The sequence below is a fragment of the Meriones unguiculatus genome, chromosome 15, assembly GCF_030254825.1.
Source record: "Meriones unguiculatus strain TT.TT164.6M chromosome 15, Bangor_MerUng_6.1, whole genome shotgun sequence".
NCBI lineage: Eukaryota > Metazoa > Chordata > Mammalia > Rodentia > Muridae > Meriones > Meriones unguiculatus.
This window is the reverse complement of record NC_083362.1, coordinates 52,214,587-52,227,466: the sequence shown is the minus strand read 5'-3', so window position 1 is coordinate 52,227,466 and position 12,880 is coordinate 52,214,587. Positions and strand designations below refer to the sequence as shown.

The following is a 12,880-nucleotide window of genomic DNA, read 5'->3' as shown; positions in this document are numbered from 1 at the left end:
TTTAAGCAGCTTCGGCCGTTTGGAACAGGGCCACACACCTGAGATGACAGTGAGAAGGGCAGAGAAGGAAAAGCACTCCTGAGTAACTGATCTGCCTGCCGGTGCTGTCTCGGTGCTCCTACTTTACCCACACAGCACGGTGACTGAAAATGTGTGTGACATCTAGACAACCACCACACCCAGCCGCAGCCAGGGAAACAGGCGGGAGAGCATCCTCCCTCAGGCCACAGGCGCGTGGGTGCCCGGCAGGGAGGCATGAGCCTCACGGTTTGCCACAGAGCAGCTTACTCTCTTAGCTGTCCCATGAAGAAGTGCCAGCTTCGTAGATTAGAGGGGTCAAATTCTCACCTCTGTGTGTTCAGCACAGGAGAAGCAAGGTGGTCAGGTAAACGGTAGTAAAGGAGTGAACAGTCTTGACTTTCGTCTTGTGTTATACAACGTGAAAGTGAAAAACTTGTGACCATTGTAACCAAAAATGGGGTTTTGGTTCAAGTCAGGAATGATGAGAGCCACGGAGCCTATGTGAAATCTATGTGAATGGTAAAAAGCGAGGCAGCACCCTCAGGAAGGAAATGACCTGGAAGGACAGGAACCAGAGCAAGCCCTTCTTGTGTCAGCAAGACTGCTCACAACTGGGCTGGTAGTGAGTTCTGGTTTGGAGACCTTGCCAAGCAAGTGAGACGTAAAGTCTAGTTATACACAATGCTCTTGCATCTAGCATCAGGGACATAGTAACATCCTATTAAATCAGGGAAGGTTCTTGTTAAGGATAAGATGAGAACTCACTGAAGGCTTGAGAAGAAAGTTGTCATGTGATAAAGTGGTTTAGAAAACTGACATGTGCTCACCAGATTAAAGGAGAAAGACTGACTTCCAGGATTAAAACTCGGGTTATCCTGTTAATCTAGAGAGAGTGATAGGAGGTTGGAGATGTGAAACTTGGTCAAAGGAACTCAGCAAAAACCTCAGAACACTATGCTGAATGAAAGAAGACACACCCATACACCCATACACATAGACACACACGAATAGACACACATTCACATCCATCCACACACACACTGCATATGGTTCTGCTCCCATGAAATAGGCTTATAGGGACAGAAAGTAGATTATTGGTTCCTAGCGCTTAGGAGAATAGGGCAAAAGGCAGTTGGAACTTAACATCGGGAGCTGGAGAGGTTCTAAAATTGTTTGTAATGAGGTACACAACTCTTTAAATAAACCAAGGTTTAAATTTAAATAGCTGAATTGTGTAGTGTGTGGATTATATCTCAATAGAGCTGTTATTTCAAAAAATGGGAGAGGGAGTCAATAAAACATGATGAATGACAGGTTAGTTTGATGGAAATAAATCATTCACAGTCAACTGCATAATTTCCAGGTTGGCTGTCAATGAAATAACAAAAATCGCCACTAACATTATTATTACTTGAAATTTATGCTTTCAGAATATCCCAAAGAATCATATATAAATATGATTATCATCAGGGACAATTCAGTAGCATTCTTCTCTGTCACTGGACACAAATATCCCAATCTAGCAAAAGCTAAAATAATATTCAAAACTTTAACCTTGAAATAGCCTAAAAGTAAAAGTGTTCTTCAGAGGATAAACTGATTAAGTTAGTAAAATAGAGATGTGTATTGGGAGCTGTGATAGGGAGACTAGATATTACAAATTAATATTCAAAACGCCATTAGTTTCCCTAGTAGGAATAAATATATATCGCTGGCCATATCAAGTTGATGAAAATATTGTAGGAGCCTCCAGAATGTTCATACTTTTGTCCTGATGAATTCTAGATAGAGAAAAAACTTAGGTCATGATGCTCAATCTCTGTTAGATCCTGGATGACACCTGTGTCCCCAAGAAGATAAGGTCTTATTATCATCTGTATTCACTTGGTTCTCAGACCATCCTAAATCCTCAGGTCTCTGCTTAAATGGGTCGTTAACCGTGATTGCTTAAGGAAGAGAAAGGAAACCAAACTCAACAGGATTGCAGGATTGCTACCACAGTGTAGAAACTGCCCTGAAGCGTGGGGAAGCATCTGTGGCTGGATGCTTCCTAGAGAGTGTGTATCGGGTGTTGGTGTTAGGTGCATGTCTGACTGGAGCTTACTGGAGCCAAAGGTCCCTCTGAGAACAGCCGAAGGGGAGTGCTCGTCTACCTGCAGCCTGCTGTAGGTTATGGAAGGAAGTGAGGTGAAGCGTGGTAGAATACATGCTGACCCAGCAGCCATGGTAATCTTACCCTCCCTGTTAGGAAAAGAGCTATCCCTAAAATGCAGCAAACTTGATTTTATATAATCACTTTTTATATTTCAATGCAAAGTAATATACATTCACCACTGTAAAAAAGCAAAAACACAAAATATGCGAATGGCAACCTGGTATCGCTACTGTAGTTGTTAACATCATGGTATTTTGTTCTTAGTGCTTAAAATCCTCCTCCATTTCCATCTGTGTATAGCCTCATTTTTCTATAAAAGACAGATTACAGTCCTTGAAGTCCTACTGTATTTCCCTTAGGTATTAGTTGGAGGTAAAATTGTCATTGAACGAGGTACTTATTTGAAAAAAGATATCCAGGTAGCTATTGTTAGTTATTTCTCTAAGTTAATTTCATTTTTTTTTCTGATAGCAAAATCAGCATATATAAACAGATATTAATGGTACAGAAATAAAAGGCAGACTTTTACTGCTGTGTAAGGTGCTGAAGTCTTTCAAGCCCATACATATTGGTTAAACGCAGAGCGATATGACTGTCATGGGTTCCAAAGTCATGAAAATTTGCAGGCCAGCAAATAAAATGACAGTGGGGCCGGACTATGGGCACATACATGGGATCAGCTGTCTTGTGGATGGCCCATGCCACGAGAGCCTGCCATGAGGTTCATCAGCATGCTGGAATTCAGGCTAGTTTTTTTTCAAAAGTAGACAATTTTTTTTCTGTTGTTCTTAATGTGAAAACCCCCATTTTAAAAATTTGCTCATTATAAAACACTAAGAATTTTAAAATTATAAACTGAAAATGGCCCTCAAACTGCCAGCTTACACATTGTTTAAATGACTATACTTCCCAGCAGCATGAAAAGCCCATTTTTCCATGTTTGCTGTGTGTCCCTGGGGGAGAGAATGGAGATGAAATCATATTAGTTCATCACCGGAGAGCTGTGCTGCTGCCTTGGTCACATAGACCGCCATGCCTGCATTTCCCTGCATGCCTTGCAAGCCTGCCTCTCCCTCTTCTGCACCCCCTAACTCTGAACTTGTCTCCTCAAGTGGGGCTCACCATGCCCTACGCCACACTGCAAGAGCAGAGGAACACAAAAGAAGCTTGGAGTCTTCACTAGTTCTTTTGGAGCCAAGTCCTGTTTGTGCCTTTTCTCCCCTGAGCTGCTGGGAAAGCATAAGGACAGGTTTTCCTGTTGGGTAAAGGAAAGGAGCCCTCTCCCTTCCCACATCTGCAAGACTTGTGCTCTCAACGCTGTGCCCCCCTGTCTTGTTTCTCCTCCCGCAGGTGATAGAGGGAAAGCTGGCTCCGTTCTTGGGCAAGGTCATTAAGTTTGCCACCGCGCACGTCTACAGCTGCAGCCTCTGTAGCCAGAAAGGCTTCATCTGCGAAATCTGCAACAACGGCGAGATCCTCTACCCCTTTGAGGACATTTCAACGAGCAGGTACAGGCGCCTCGTGGGGCAGGAAAGTGCCCGAGTGTCACGTGTGCTTTTGTCTGGCCAGGACCAGCTCATTTTTGAGCTACGCATTGTGTCTCTCTCGCACCCACTCGCAGTCAGGTTCCCCTTGTTTCTGTAGCGCAGTTTTCTCCCTTGGCTTCCCCTTTATTTCCGGCCCTCTCTCTCTCTCTCCTTACACAGAGGGAAAGAGCAGAGCCGCAAAGGAAAGCCGCCTCCCTCCAGCTTATTAAGTGTGTGTTCAGAGTTCAGTCTTAGGATGGGGAGTGGGGGACGGGATGCCCACCCAGCTTTTCTGAGCCAGATGATTAGAAATGGCAAGTAAGAAACTCTTAAAAAACAAACAAAAAGACAGCAACAAGGAAAAGAAATGGGAAATGCCCCCCACAGAGAAAGGCCATGCCTGGATTGGGTGCTACATGCACTTCTCCAGGCCCTGGTGGGGAGACGACAGAGATGAGAGTTCTCAGGCCCTAAGAGAGGAAATTTCACCTGGGATTAGTTTTCTAACCGAAGTAATGTTTGGCCATCAATAGATCCCCTGGTTGATGGATGATTTTCCCACTAACTTGGGTCAGAGTTTTTACTATGGCTTTTCTAGACTCACAAAATAATACATATCACTTTTCCTTTCATCCCAGAAACATAATAGAAAGAACTTTGTGTGTGCGCACTGGCTTCTTTGGCCACGAATGTCATGGCTCATTTCCACCCTGCAAAACTCACTTACACTGTGGTTCAGAACAGAAGGTGAGGCATATAGCCAGGGGAAGCTAGGCGTGTAAGACAGAGCTAACATGGGGAGCGTTGACTCAGCCCTCTTGGCCACTTTTTAAACCCAAAGACTATTTGTAAACATTCAAGAACTTGGGTTAGACCATACATAGAAGGATGTAAAAATACACATGAGTCCAGACTCCAGTTTCCAGGTGCCTTTTTTGGATATATGCTCTAACCTAAAAACTTCTACACAAGGTTTCCAACATCAGTATTTATAATATTATTTAAAAAGGAGGCAACCTAAATGCCTATCAACCGATGAAACGAAATTTGATACATGCTCCAGTGTACTATTTAGCCTTAAAAAAGTGACACGAGGGGGCTGGAGAGATGGCTCAGTGGTTAAGAGCACTGCCTGCTCTTCCAAAGGACCCAGGTTCAATTCCCAGCACCCACGTGGCAGCTCACAACTTCCATTTCCAAGGGATCAGACACATTCACACTAATGCGCATAAAATTAAATAAATTGTAAAAAAAAAAAAAGTGACTCGGAATTGTTACATACCACAACATAGACTTAACAGAAACTCGACACAAAAAAGCCACATATTATATGATTCCCTGTATATGTAATGCCCCAAATAAGCAGATCCAAGGTACAATTGTAGTTGCCCAGGACTTGAGGGAAGGGGTAAAGGCAGAGACTTCTAAAGAACACAGAAGTTTTTGATGATGCAAATGAAGGAGTGGATTACAGTAATGGTCACATAATCTTGTGAATGCTAAAACTCATGAGTTAGAGGCCTTGAGGCAAATGAGTGATACTGTGATAAAAAAGAAATAATAATAAATAAGGTGCTTCTATGGAATCAGCCAATATATTGGACCACAAAACAAATCCCAGTTAGCTAAAGAGGACTGAAACTACACCCTGTTTGTTTTCTAGCACGTAGAATTAACAGTCCACAGTAGGAAAAGGCCTAGAAACCCATGAGATGTTTGGAGACTGAGCCGTGCCATTCTAAATTACTCTGGGGTTAAAGGAGTGATCACTAGGTAAGTTCTGAAGCATTTTTAGTGAATAAAGGTGAAATAATGGAAATGTAGGTTAAAGCTAAAGTAATGGTAGGCCAGCGGGTTTGTCCAGCCTGTGGCTGCACTAGACTGCGTGAAACCAGGGAGAGCTACTAACGCAGCCCAATGCAAAATTAGGAACTTATTTAGAGCATTATGAGACTCCTGTTCTAACTTGATTGTATGGTTCAAGCATGAGCTTGGCAGGTGACAGTGTCATAGGTCAGTGTCGGAAGATTAGATACACCTGGCTTAGTGGAGCTTAGTGCTATAAACATGTATATTTGCAGGAGAGGGGAAAGGCTCTCAATCAGCAGTCTAAGCATAGACTTCAAGGAGCTGAGGAAGAACAGGAAACCCCAAGCAAGCAGAAAGAAGATTATAGATTGAAGCTCATAGAAATTCAATTGATGGGGGCTGGAGAGATGGCTCAGATGTTAAGAGCACTGTCTGTTCTTCCAAAGGTCTGAGTTCAATTCCCAGCAATCACATGGGGGCTCATGAACATCTATAATGAGATCTGGCCTGCAGGCACACATGCAGGCAAAACATTGTATACATAATACATAAATAAATCTAAAAAAAAAAAAAGAAGAAGTTCAAATAGACTTATAACAAACAGGAAAATGACTAATTTTTAAGCCTCCCAAACAAAGGCCGCATGGCTTCACCTATGAATCTTCCTAACTATTTAAAAAATAATAATAGTACTCAGGCAAAAACAAAGGAGCCAATTCTTCAAAAAAAAGAAGAAATTGACACATGCACACACGCATGCATGCGCACAAACACATGTGCACGTACATGCGCACAAACACTCGCGTCCTGAACCTGTACCGGTAGAACTTGAAGGGGAAAGAAATGAGTCCACTATGAGCAGGTGTCAGCTCTAAAGGACAGCTCCGCAGGCAGAGCTGTAAGCAAGCACGTCCTTAAACCCTCCTCGGGGGCTAGCTGGCACACAGGACACCTGCTCAGTAAAGCGGACAGAGACACCATCGTCCTCCACGGAATTCTGCATGCAAACATACCAGTGCATGCACCCTCATACACATGTGCACACATACCCCGCCCACACACAGTTACTAGAAGTAACAGAAAGATGTGAGAAAAAGCCAAGAGCATTTGGCAATTTAAAAAAAAAACTTCAAAATACATAAGTTGAATATGTATGTTCGTGTGAAAGCATGCACACAGATGTTTATAGGAACTTTTTTCCAGCTTATCTAAAACCACAAGCAATCATGAGCTCATCAGTAGGTAAGTGGATAAACAAAAATGCGGTATATCCATTCAGTGGGGTATTAGTTTCCAATAAAAGAAATAAATGAACAGGCCACAAAATTCTGTGACAGTCTAGAAAATGGAAAATTATAGACACAGTAAAGATCACTGGTGGTCAGAATTCCAGACCAGGGAAGGGTAATTAGGTAAAACAAATTGTTAGGGCAGTGAGACTATTCTATGTGATGCTGCAATTATGTGAACATGACAACATCATATACATATACAGAACCCACAGAACCAGACAATACAGAATGAACTTAATCTAAGGTGTGGACCTTGGCTAAAATAACATGCCAGTATTGGTGTATTCCTCGCAGCAGTGACACACTGCCACAGTAAGGTCATATAGGGAAGACAGATGCTGGTGCCAGTGACCTGGACTCAGGGAACTCTGCTAACTGTAACTCTAGAGCTTCCAAAGGAGGCTCAGGGGTTGGAAGCTTGTCCGTGTGAACAGTCGGGTCCAAGATAAAGTGAAGTAGAACAGAGAGCTTGCAAAGGTGTTGTGGAGTTTCCAGATGCTGCACACCCCACATCTAGCTCCGATTTCTTCAGCCTAACATGAAGATGCTGCATCTGTTGGAATTAGAGAACCACTGACTCCTTATTAGCTACAGTCCATGGAGTTTATGTATATATATTTCCTTAGTTTTCGATTAACCCATTTTCTGTTCTAGAATAATGCATTACATTTAATTTTTATATCTTTCATAACATTCATATCAAAGATTCAGCTACGACAGTTTCAAAGATTTTACTTATTTTGATGATCTTGACAGTTTAGTTTTGAAGGATACTATTGGGTATGTCTGATTTTTGTTTAAGATTGCACTAACTGCAGGCATGATTGGGCATATTTATAATCCCAGAACTCGGGAGCTGAGGCAGGAGGTTGTCACAAGTTCAAGGCATCCCTGAGCTACATAACAAGTTCCAACCAGCCTGAGAAACATGTAGCAAGAACCAATCTCCAAAAACAGCACCAACAAAATTACACTAGGCTTTACGTTTCTGGGGTTGGGGTGGGACCCAATGCGGAGGCAAAGTGCCGTTTTTCTCACATGTGACAAGCACAGCACCTTCATGACTTACCCCTGCTGAGCTTGTTGTGCAGGTTCCTCTGCTGTTCCTCTCCTCCCTCTCATGCCATCCACTCTGAAAGGAATCACATAGAACTCTCAGTAGGCCCCACTGTCCCAGGAGCAGAGCATGCCCAAAATTACTTGAAATCCTGTTGGGGCGATCTGTCCTTTTCTCCTATTCACTTTTTTTTTTTTTCTTTTTAACTCTATTCTGCTATTCTTGTCAGTGTGGATTCATGCATGGTTATTTTGTCCCTTGGGTTGTCCAGTGGTCATTGTTCGAGCTTTCTTTGCATTTGCTCCGGTGTCATGATATCATATCTCAGTCATTTTGTCTGCTAGCTTGCTGATCATCATTTTCTCCCTTCCTGGCTGTATAAGATGATTCAGTCTCATGTTTTACATCTCTTATCCTCATCCAAGATGTGGCCACATGTCAAGGAACCCACCTGCTTTTGCTGAGAACGACCATAGAGGCCAATATCTGAGCATGAGGCTTTATACACCCACAAGTCCCTAGATTTGTCCTCTTGACAAGGATTCCTTTTCTGTAAGCTTTGATTTAAGTCTAAAATCGATATCTTCAGGGATATTATATGAAAGAATATATTTAAAGACAGCATGACTGTCAAGGCTCTGAATTCTCACCAAAATGGCCTCATTAACCCACGTGAGAGGCTGAATCTGCTGCTGTTTAGAGTCTTCTTTCTCCACCAGTCACAGGCAGCTCTCCCAGATTGCAAAGCCTGTGATTCAGAAAGAACCTTGACCATCCTTCCTAGAATCCAGGTTGATAACACTTCCTCTTGGTGCTTCGCCTGGTGCTTTGTATAAAGTTCAGCCCTGAGAGTACTTTATACAAGCCTTCAGGACAAGACAAAAAACAAAAAACAAAAAAAAATCAAGGTTAGCAAAGAATGCACGCTCAATTTGTAGAATAAATAAATGTGATAAATTAAGTGATTTGGATAATGAGGCCAGTGTGTCATTGAAATTTTACGAATTAAAGAATATGATGTATGAGATTCACCTTGAAATAGTCTACCTGTGCGGTGAAGGGATAGATAAAAATGAGAGAGTGGCATAAAGCAGCAGAGTTGAAGCTCAGTGATAGATACACATAGATACACAGGCATGTGTTGTGCTGTGCTCTGGATTTCTGAGTATATTTGGAAATTTATATAACATGTTTTAACATCTATCGTATTTGTTATCCTTGTAGAGCTGGATTTTATTTTATCAGTATTATTGTAGTTTAATTTTACAAATAAATTCAGGACTGGGTAGATGGGTCAGAGAGTAAAATGCCTGATGTGCAAGTATGAGGTCCAAGTTTGAAGTGCAGGAACACCCACGTGAGAGCTGAACGCAATACACATATGTCCGGAGACTTAGTGCCTCTGTGAGGTGGAACATGAAGAGAGGTGAATCCCTAGAACCCTCCACAGTAAACACCCAATAAAAGACTCCATCTCAAGCACGGTGAAATGTGAGAATCAACATCTGATTTCCACACATGCACCGTAACACACACACACACACACACACGCACACACACACCAATTCTCATGAAACTAGAACTTTCAAGAAACGATTCTTGAGTGTATTACCAGTATATAGAGAGCCAACTGCTAGAGATACAGTGCAGATGCCTGATCCTTCTCACAGCTGTATACAGTTTTAGGGACAGAAGAACCACGGGAACGTTCTATGAAAGCATGTCAGAGCTAAGTGGACCTGGGCCTCACCTGCATGCGCGCTGTGCACGGTAGGGGAGGAAGAACCTGTCCACGGTTCCCAGGGAACTCTGTGCTGCTCTGAGTAGGTTCTAGACTATACATGTTTCAATTGCTTTTTCAGTTATGACCATGTAACAAACATTGGTCAACTTGGACTTTCTTTTCTTTAAGTCATCATCTAAGAGGAGGCTTCCTGAGTAATTTGAAAATATGCCCCTAGTTTTAATGTGTAGTTTCCTTCCCTGGCACATGCAGAGAACATGCTAGAGTTACAAGGACTCCCATTAACTAACACTCGTTCTCTCTCTTTTTTTTTAAGGTTTATTTTGTTACTATGACTGTTTTGCCTATACATATGTCTGTGTACCATATGCATGCCTCATGCCTGAGGAAGTGGTGAGCTTTCATGAACCCAGGTCCTTTGCAAGAGCAACAAGTGCTCTTAACACTTAGCCAAATCTCCAGCCCAGCCAGCACTAGTTCTAACCATGTACACACCAGAGTTCTTTCTTCTGCCTGTCCTCTAAGTGCTACCTCTGGTTTTATATTTATTTATTTTTAGTGTGTGCATGGATGTGTGTGGGCACTCGTGCCTTAGAACATACGTGGAGGTCAGAGGACAGATAGCTTGTGAGAGTTCTCTCTTTCCATTACGTGGGTTCTGGGTTCAAACTCAAGTAATCAGGCTTAGTGGCAGGTGTCTTTCTGCACTAAGCCATCTCCTGGCCCACCTCTGCTTTAATGATAAGGAAACCTAAGCTCAGGGAAAACAATTTACTTGTCCCAACAGATAGAGCAAAGCACTTAACTCTATCTGACTCAGCATCCGTGCTGTTCATCAGACACCACTGCTTCTCCTGTAGCTGAAGCCTTCAAAGAAGTCTGCAGGGTACACCCTAAATGTAATTGGAAAGATATCTTCGATCTGCCTTTAAAGGTGCCTCCCTAGAGATGTGCTTGTCAGTTGTCCCTTTATTTGCTCCCCTGGGAGTTTAGACACCTGGAGCAATAAGCCATGGTCAGATGTGATGGGCAGATACACATTTTTGTTGTTAAGTGAAGGAGTGGCTGTTGTGACAGGGATAAGGGAGCTTTGACACCCTGTATCCCTCGGCAGTGAGGTTGTCTGTGGAAGCTGAGGGTACCTTCCCTTAACTCCAGATTGTTGCACTATCCTAAGCTTCTCAGACACAAATGAAACACCTACATCTACTTAACTAAGAACCCCCCAATGTCCAGACAGCAAGATTTACATACAATAGAAAGACCATTCCGTAACTAAGCCTAATCCAGCATTTACCTGTGAAAGGGTACAAGAGAAGCATGGCTTTAGGAGGAACAAACATTCATTAAGACAATGGCAGAATCCCACATCCTGGAGAAATAGAGACAACACACCCCTGAGAAAATGAGAAATAAGAGCTCTACCTTAGAGAATTACAAGTCGGGAGATTAGCAGAAGACTTAAGGAGAAACAGTGGGCACAAACATTGCATAAGTTTACACTGACCCGGGGACTTAGGTTTTTAGTTGGTTTATAATTTTAAATTGTCTCCTGTGCAAATTTCTTTCATCATCTCCACACCTCTGCAATCATCTCTTGTTATCAAGGACCCCTTCCTGATTCTGCTGAGGAGACATCCTGTCCTCGGGATTTCTGTGAAGGTGCCATTCCTAATTAATTTTAATTTTAAAACACTGTGTGCATCTTGAAAGAGACCTGTTAGCTCAGCCAGCCATCCCCAAGTTAGTGCCATCCTTCAGTCCTCTGTCCTGCTCCATTTGGCTTGCCTAATTTTTTTTTTTTTTTAGATGACAAGAAAGTTTTCCCCACTGATATTCAAATATAGAAAACATGCCACTCCAGCACTTTTTGACCTCTATACCCTTTTGATGTACGTAAGAAGATTATTCACAACACTGAGTTTAGTGTCCTCACAGTGTGTGTGTTCCATAGACTTTGACTGTTTTGTTAGATCATGAATGCTGACAACACTTTAAATGAACCGATTAGTTAAGGGAATTTCAAGGTTTCCAAATCTATGGTGTCATTATAGAAGTATGACATAGACTCAGCTTGTACACAGGTTGGAGCCACTGACCTGCCATTTATGGGGTTGCTTTGGCAGGAAGGTTAGTCTGTCCAGCTTGCCCTTGGAAAGACCTCAGAATAACATTCTTCCTCTGTACCCAGGGCACCTACAGATCAGGCATTACTCTTCTAAAAGGCTTTGTTGTTTTAAGTTAAGTTTTGAATGTAAGAGTTCAAAAGCACAGACTGAGCTAGATCTAGTGTGAATACCCTTAACCCCAGCACTAGGAAGGCAGAGGCAGGTGATCTCTATGTTTGAAGCCAGCCCAGTCTATATAATGAGTTCCAGGCCAGTCCTAGCTTCCTAGGGAGACCCTGTCTTATAAAAACACAAATAATAACAACAACAACAGTAAGAAGAAACAGTACAGACTAAACGTTGCTTGTGGCTTTTTTTTTATGTAGTTGATTTCTTCTCCAAGCAGTGAGGATGACTCACAGGACCTTGAACTTATACTGGGTTCTCACCAGCTGAGCCAACACACTCTCTCACCACATCCGGTCTTCACACTGTCGAAGAACTTTCTTCGCTTTATCTTGAGAATGAATGAACATTGGCCTCACCTAAATGCCCATAGCTAGTGAGGCTCCAAAGGAGCTCCACATTTCTGTGCTGACATCTCTTTTGCCACATTAGTTCACATAAGAAAGGGAAATGGAAAGGGAAAAAAACTGCTCCCAAGGACCTTAAAAATGCAGCCTGTTACTTTCACCTATCTGGCCAAACTCCAAAATCGTCCAGTTTGTGCAAAAGGACGTGAAGTCTTCCTAGTATACTTAAGCTATTGAAAATGCTTTTGTCGTTTTGCATTTTGTTGACATCCCTACCATCCTGCCTTCCCCTGGGGACCTGAGCTTGTTGGGGCATAGGTACTGTTCTCTACATTGGCTCTTTCTGCCCGTCTTCACACCTCACCTACACATGGAGCTCCAAATGCCTCACAGCAGTCAAGCCAACAAAGGTTTCCAAAGAAAAACGGAAGCTGTGTTGTGATCTAACCGCTGAATGCTTTCCTCCCATCCAACAGGCTAGATACAGAGTTTTTCTTAGCACAGCTTGGGTAGTGACATTAAGATCTGTGTTTTCAGGTAAGGTGTTGCTGCACATGCCTTTAACTCCAGCAGAGAGAAATGGATTCATGTGAGTTTGAGGCCAGCCTGGTCTGCATCCAGAGTTCCAGACTAGT

The 12,880-nt window shown here is 42.6% G+C and overlaps 1 protein-coding gene and 1 long non-coding RNA gene across 3 annotated transcripts in view; one reads left to right on the top strand and one right to left on the bottom strand.

Moving 5' to 3' along the window:
* LOC132648077 (uncharacterized) overlaps positions 1 to 12,880 on the bottom strand; it is a 130,116-nt gene that overhangs the window by 50,847 nt on the left and 66,389 nt on the right. The window contains exons 4-5 of the long non-coding RNA XR_009586456.1: positions 8,511 to 8,726; positions 7,873 to 7,935 (exon numbers count right to left, since the gene is read on the bottom strand). This is a non-coding gene — a long non-coding RNA (uncharacterized LOC132648077). The remainder of the gene's footprint in view (positions 1 to 7,872; positions 7,936 to 8,510; positions 8,727 to 12,880) is intronic.
* Positions 1 to 12,880, top strand: part of Plekhm3 (pleckstrin homology domain containing M3) — a 163,981-nt gene that overhangs the window by 132,685 nt on the left and 18,416 nt on the right. For both annotated transcript variants that reach the window (XM_021642033.2, XM_021642032.2), the window contains one exon: positions 3,527 to 3,684. In XM_021642033.2, the coding sequence (XP_021497708.1) occupies positions 3,527 to 3,684 (158 nt within the window). The remainder of the gene's footprint in view (positions 1 to 3,526; positions 3,685 to 12,880) is intronic.